Here is a 7,749-nt window from a genome sequence, read left to right as displayed (position 1 = left end):
CCTCACTTAGTTACAGTCAAATATTAATATTACCAGACCTGGTCATCTGTCTTATAAATGCATGTCAATGGTGATAAGGATGATAATATGGATACTGCTGCTCACTTATCTAGGGAAGAAGTCATTCATTCAAAACATTCCAGGTAAGAATGTGTCTCAGGTTTCACGTGGAGAATTGAAAGGAAGCACTATAATGCAGAGCTCTCTGAGTACTCTGTAACATGTGTGTATGTGTGTACACAGTCTTATAAACATACACACAAACATATATATTTCTTACTGTAGGTATACATTAATTTTTTACATCATAAAACTAAATATTAATGTAATAAAAAACTTTTTCAAGGTCATTTTTGTGTAAAGGTTGGGTAGGAAAACATTTTCATAGAGTTGTCTGTATGATCATGACTAACTTTTTAAAAAATTTAATCCCCCAGACTTGCCAGTGGTAACTAGTCTGTTCATTTAAAGATATTTCTGTAGTTTGCTTTCTAGGACTTGCAGTTAAATGCCAAAAGACATTTTTAACACTTATTCAAATTAGCTTTTCCTGTTTTATCTATTTTGAGTATCTCTGAATAAAAACATCTGAAAAACAATTTCCAAGTCTTATAACTACATAATTTTGGAGACAGAATTTTATTCCAGGTTTTTTCATAACATTATCTTTGCTTTTACATTAATTGCAAAGACATGGTTCTCACCCTAACAGTTGTGTACTCTTAACAAATAATACACTAATAATTATAGCACAAGATCAGTAAAAAAAGAAAAGAAACAGTAATAAACTATTTAGATAAATGCATTGATATATTTTAATATGATCAGTAAAAATCCATAGTATAAATACATTGATATATTTAGATATATAGTGATATATTTTGGGGAGCAAGGATTGCTTCTCTTTGAAGAAGAATTGTGGAAATCTTCATAAAGTAGTGAAGGAGGTGGCCACTGAATTGGATCCTGATGGCTAAGTGTGAATTGAGCATATGGAAAATAAGGAGATGCCTTTCCTGATAGAGAAACCATGTAAGCAAATCTATTTGTAACCTGTGATTACATGTAGGAAAAAAAACACAATGTCATTTTGGTCTAGATGTTAGAAAATAAATTAGTAATTAATTTAAGCTTGTTTAGGATGTTTCCGTAACTTGACTGTCATCCATCCAGAAAAGGGTTAAGTCCTGGGGCAGAAAATAAAGACTAAGGAAGTGGATCTTAACACAAGATCCTTCTTGAAGAAACAACTTTCTCTTCTCCATATGTCAGGGAATTAACTGACTTTAGCTCAGGGTTTCCCAGTTTTCCGGGAGTGGAGACAGAGCCTCTATAGGGAAATAGTTTAGCCAGGTGGGATACAGACTTTAGTAAAATCTTCTTTAGAGCAACAGCCTTTACTCCATTTTCTGAGAATAATTAAGAATAGCCTGCGCCTATGGTTGAGGCAGAGATCACATTCAGACTAGTCTTTGCTCTCCTTGTGCGGGAGTTGGAGAGGCAGTGCCACGAGCGAGGAAGGGATGCCAGTGTTCAGCATCCCATCTGCCTCATGGTGGTTGTTATCAGGGGCCGAAGTCATGAGAGGACCAGTCAGGGAGGCAAAGCAATAAGCCATTTGCAGGACCATTCTAAAATTGTGTTTTAGAAACAGTGAGTACGGAACTTAATTTCTATCCGTAGAATCAATAGAGGAGTTGGGACCTCATGCCATCCAAGTTTAAGTTAGACAAATAGACCAAATATTGGAAATCATATTCAACCAATGGGGAGAACTTCAGCTTTTTCTAGAGTCACCTTCTTCTCACTTCACTTGCTGTTGTGAGATATACCATTTTCTCCCTTTCTGATCATACCTTTAAAAAATGTGTATAAAAATTCTCCATTACAAAACTCCCCAGACCATTTATACATGAAGAGTCACTACGAATTTTAAAGAAGGGAGTATGACATAGAGGATCCCACTATCTTATTTGAACACAGAAGCCATCTGTGGAAATTGTGTTTGCTTAGAACATATTTTGGGCAACACAACCAATTCAAGAGTAAGGCTCTTTGAATGGTAAATAGGTTTTTACAGCTTCTTATCTAAGGTTCTCTCTCCAACTCTAATAATACAATTACGGGTTTTAGAAAATTATTTCTACTCCCAATACTTCTGTTTTCACTTCCCTCCTAAAAAAGAAGTGTTATTGTATGCGTTTAATATTACTTCCAGATTTAAGTCTGAAATTCAATGTGTAGACTTGATCTGTATGTATCCGCTTTATCAATTTGCAAACATTATAGAGCATCTGTGATTCAGCATGGGGCAGTTTTTTATGTGAAGATATTAAGATTTCTCCATTACTGCTGAATGCTGTGCTCTAATTCTCACCAAAATTTTTACAGCCTTACATGTATTGACGGGAGGGCATCAAAGTTCAATAACCCAAGAGTCACAATTCAATCAGTTAAATAAAACCAGGAAGGGATTAAACTATGACAACTAGACCATAAATGTCAGATTAATTCACCTTCACTTTAATATTTCAGGCATTAAATATTTTAAGAAGTGATTTTTCTTATAGACTGAATGTAGAATTGGATAATGAAAATTGGCTTATGAAAAAGGGAACATTTATTCTCAGGCATGTACCAATGCTAGTTTTATATACTACTGAGGCTTTATGAACTTTTCTGAAATCCACATTACCATCTGGAACTTACTTTATGAGTTCCACTTTAAGAACTTCAAATAGTTTTGTAAGGAACCTAAAAGGAAAACAAAACAAAACAATAACAACAATAGAAACTTCTTTACAGGCTGTTTTCCTTGGGTAGTTTAGGTAGTGCTGGCAATTTAGCTCACTAATTTAAGAGCTGATGCTTGTGAATCAGTGTCATTGGTTCTTCCAATTAGTTGTGTTGCTCCTCTGGACACAAACCTCCCTGATAACCTTCATCTGGCATCCTGAACACTTCTAACTTCAGTAGCAAGAGGACATAACTAAGTGAGCCATGAGAACCCAACACAAACCATGGTGTTATTTACGAACAAGTAAGAATGCATGCCCCGCTGACCCTGAGGAAAGAATATCACTCTCATACAGGAAAGGTAGAATATTTTAAAGCTGAGTTGGGACACTGATTTTTCAGAAAATGGCACAACTTGTAATTTCTTGTCCAAAACAGAAGTATCATACAGGTTTTAGTTCAGGGTGACTCATAAAAAAATTGAAAATCAGAGAAAGGATCTATAAATGTAGAACCATTACCCACTTGTAGAGGAACTAGGAAAAATGTAACTGAAAGTTTTGGTAAAACAGAAGTACTTTTTTCTGCAAGTATGTTCTTATAACTTTATTAGTAACCACATTATGTTGTTTATAATCCAACAGAAATTTATATTAACAAAATTTGAAGTTTAAACATAAAGCATCATTTGAAAATATGAGACAAAATATGTTTATTATTTGTGTTTTATAATTTGAACATAGCTTTTTTCATCACAATTGGGCATTCGGTCAAGAATTATAGGATAGGTTTTCTATTCTGTTCTATTGATCTATGTGTCTATTTTTGTGCCAGTACTGTACTGTTTTGATTACTACAGCTTTGTAATATAACTTGAAATCCAGAATTGTGATGACTCCAGCTTTGCTTTCTTTTTCAAGGTTGCTTTGGCTATTTGAGGTCTTTTGTGGCTCCATACAAATTTTAGGATTGTTTGTTCTAGTTCTGTTGGTATTTTGATGGGGATTGCATTAAATGTGCAGATTTTTTGGGTAGTGTAGACATTTTATCAATAGTTGTTCTTCTAATACATGAGCATGCAATGTCTTTCCATTTCTTTGTGTCATCTTCAGTTTCTTTCATCAGTGTTTTATAGTTTTCAGAGTACAAACATGTTGGCAAATATATATGCATATATGTAATATACGTGTGTGTATATATATATTTCCTTTTAATCCATACGAAAATAATAAATTCAGATAGAAAAATAGGCAAAGTAAATGAATAGGCAGTTCATATGAAGGAAATATCACCCGCCCAAAAAAGGGACAGTATTTTAATTAAAAAAATTATCAGAGAAATCAGAGAAATGCAAATTAAAACAGATATACCATTTCACTGGCAAAAAAATTAAATCCTTGGGACACCTGGCTGGCTCAGTCGTTAAGTGTCTGCCTTCGGCTCAGGTCATGATCCCAGGGTCCTGGGGTCGAGCCCCGCATCGGGCTCCCTGCTCAGCGGGAAGCCTGCTTCTCCCTCTCCCACTCTCCCTGCTTGTGTTCCCCCTCTCTCTGTCTCTCTCTCTGTCAAATAAATAAACAAAATCTTTAAAAAAAAAATTAAATCCTACAATACACACTGTTGACAAACTTATGGGAAATAAAAACTCTCACATTTTCTTTTGGTAACCATATGAATTGCTAAAGCAGCTTTGAATAACAAAATATAATTACTAATTAAATAGCAATCTAGTCAAGATAAAAATGCACATAGAATGCCTCCCATCAATTCTACTCTAAAATATACTCTCTGTAGGAATTCATTAAAATTTGACCAAGGACTTGCAGATCCTGCGCCCGAGGAGACGCACGCAGCTAACATTGTCTTCTTCGCGCGACTCTCCCAGCGGGTTCTCTCTGGGCACAATGGCAACTCTTAAGGAAAAACTGATTGCACCAGTTGCAGAAGAAGAGGCAACCGTCCCAAAAAATAAGATCACTGTAGTGGGTGTTGGACAAGTTGGTATGGCGTGTGCCATCAGCATTCTGGGAAAGTCTCTGGATGATGAACTTGCCCTTGTGGATGTTTTAGAAGATAAACTCAAAGGAGAAATGATGGATCTGCAACATGGGAGCTTATTTCTTCAGATACCTAAAATTGTGGCAGATAAAGATTACTCTGTGACTGCCAATTCTAAGATTGTGGTGGTGACTGCGGGAGTCCGCCAGCAGGAAGGAGAGAGCTGGCTCAATCTGGTGCAGAGGAATGTTAATGTCTTCAAATTCATTATTCTGCAGATAGTCAAGTATAGTCCTGATTGTATCATAATTGTGGTTTCCAACCCAGTGGATATTCTCACATATGTTACCTGGAAACTAAGTGGACTACCCAAGCACCATGTAATTGGAAGTGGGTGCAATCTGGATTCTGCTAGATTTCGCTATTTTATGGCTGAAAAACTTGGCATTCATCCCAGCAGCTGCCATGGGTGGATTTTGGGAGAACATGGTGATTCAACTGTGGCTGTGTGGAGTGGAGTGAATGTGGCAGGTGTTTCTCTTCAGGAACTGAATCCAGAAATGGGAACAGACAACGACAGTAAAAATTGGAAGGAAGTGCATAAGATGGTGGTGGAAAGTGCCTACGAAGTCATCAAACTAAAAGGATATACCAACTGGGCTATTGGATTAAGTGTGGCTGATCTCATTGAATCCACGTTGAAAAATCCATCCAGGATTCATCCAATGTCAACAATGGTGAAGGGGATGTATGGCATTGAGAACGAAGTCTTCCTGAGCCTTCCATGAATCCTGAATGCTTGGAGCTTAACCAGTGTGATCAACCAGAAGCTGAAGGATGATGAGGTTGCCCAGCTCAAGAAAAGTGCAGATACCTTGTGGGACATCCAGAAAGACCTAAAAGATCTGTGACTTCTGGCTTCTAGGCTGTAGAAATTTAAAACTACAATGTGATTAACTGTGAGCCTTTAGTTTTTCATCCATATACATGGATCACAGTTTGCTTTTATCTTCCTGAATATGTGAATCTGTGCTCACAAAATCAAAGCCCATGCTTGGTTTAATGCTTGCAATATGAGCCCTTGAACAAATAAAATTAACTATTGCAGTGTGAAAAAAAAAAAATGTGACCAAGGAGATGTTTACACAGATTTTTATTGTTGTAATGTTAATAATAGTAATTGTTTTAAAAAACCATAGATGTCAATAAACAGGTGATAAAGCATCCATAAAAAAAAGATGCAAAAAATTAATGTAGATATATATATATATGAATATATATTTTTAAATTTTGAGTTAAAAAACAAGTTTTGGAATCATATACAAAGGAGACTATTCACATTATATTCTAAAAGATGAAAACATACTGTTATGCTATATACTCTCCCTATATATATATATAATATTCACATGACTTTTAGAAAACATGTAAAGATATGATCGTTATGAACCTTGAGGTTAGAGAAAAAGGAATAAGATCAGGAAGAGATACATTCTGGATTCAACTTTATAATGTTATCCCTTAAATTTGAGATCTTACAGAGATATGGGAAAATATGAAGCTAACTATATAAAATTATATGAAAGTTAATTGAATAAATGAATATTCAAATATATGGAACATGCAGATACCTTGATCACATAATTGTGTTTTATCAATAATATCCAACTTTCATTTCATAGGGATGTGGTGGGAAACAAGTGTATTGCATTGAAAGAAAGCATGTGAGGATTAGAAACAGTGCTTTGAATCTCCAGACTATTATTCCTTCTTCCTACTGCAGCAAGTGGGAAATTATGTGTATGTAAGAACTGGATAATTGCGTTTGTGATCTCTGATTACTGGAACCGGGGCCAGAGATGCTCCTTCAGTGAGGCTGTATCTATAATGAAATCACTAATTGAATCTTCTACATATACCTCTCTGCCTCAAATATGAAACATGTATTAAGAGGCTTCTAATAATACTTGAACAGCCAGAGAAAATCAAATATGGCAAAGACACTCATATTTTAAACAATTTGAATGCTGTTGTTCTAACGTTGGATAATAAGGAACATTTCCTTTTCTCCTTTATCAAAGTAGTTTATTTACTTAGTACTCATTAGTATAATTTTCTTTAAAGTTTTTTCTCTTATTTTAATAACAACATTTCTAACAGTTCTTTTCTCAGGAAGTCATATTTAGCATACATATTTTCTAAAAGCAGCCCATGAGACAGGAATGCAGGTGGTTTTTATGGGAAGTGATTTTAGGAAGGACAAGTGATGATCAGGGTGAATGTGACAGGAAAGGAGGTTATACCATAAAGGATAAGGTACTACTTAGGAGGTTACCACTGTGGGCAACTGGAACTTAATCCCATTAGGAGTCCTCTGAGGAGACAGGTAAAATACATCCCAATATTAACCAACCAAGGAATGCTAAAGCAGGTGTATTTATTTGGGATTCCAGTGCTTATTGCTTGTTTCCACGGCATTAATTTTTCATCAAGTCAGAGTATCTTGTGTGCACTGAGCAAATTCTCATGGCACCAGAGAAAGACCTTGGCCTAAAGAGCAGCTGAGAGACTTGAGTGCTTGAGATAGGAAACTGTGAGCAAGCAAAGCAACTGTTCACCAGCTGTGTAGCTGAGGAGAACTCAGGTGTGCTGAGGGGAATGGAGTGGGGCATCAGCTGTCAATACCAGCCTCTCATACATCCTCATACCTATCCCTTAAATTTTCCTGTTTTCCAGACTTACCCAATCTCCACACTTTGAACTTTCTTTACCTCTCTTCCATTTATTAAAGATTTTCCGAATGACCTCAGTAAAGTACATAATAAGGGGACACAAAGAAATTTGGAGAACACTGGATTTTTTTCCCTGCAGTAGATCCTCTTCATTGCTTTAACACCACTAAAGTTGGGAGTCACATTATGGTTTTTTGTCTTGAAAATCCCCACTGAGCAAAGTGATATTCAAGAATTGACAGGACAAGAAACAATAAGGATGGGGAGATGTAAAGCAGTCCCA

General features: G+C 35.9%; 1 protein-coding gene across 2 annotated transcripts; it reads left to right on the top strand.

The window, feature by feature from the left end:
* The first annotated feature begins 4,571 nt into the window (after positions 1–4,571).
* Positions 4,572–5,522, top strand: LOC116636368 (L-lactate dehydrogenase B chain-like). Of its 2 annotated transcripts, XM_032411149.1 has the most exons (2): positions 4,572–4,885; positions 5,060–5,522. In XM_032411149.1, the coding sequence occupies exons 1-2, from the start codon at positions 4,641–4,643 to the stop codon at positions 5,520–5,522; spliced, it is 708 nt and encodes a 235-aa protein (XP_032267040.1). In that variant the 5' UTR covers positions 4,572–4,640. The 2 variants fall into 2 exon arrangements, with proteins under 2 accessions (XP_032267040.1, XP_032267039.1); XM_032411148.1 differs by having other exon boundaries at positions 4,572–5,522.
* The last annotated feature ends 2,227 nt before the right edge of the window (positions 5,523–7,749 follow it).

This window comes from Phoca vitulina, unplaced genomic scaffold (genome assembly GCF_004348235.1).
Source record: "Phoca vitulina isolate PV1807 unplaced genomic scaffold, GSC_HSeal_1.0 scaffold12, whole genome shotgun sequence".
Lineage (NCBI taxonomy): Eukaryota > Metazoa > Chordata > Mammalia > Carnivora > Phocidae > Phoca > Phoca vitulina.
This window is presented reverse-complemented; position numbering and strand designations above follow the sequence as displayed.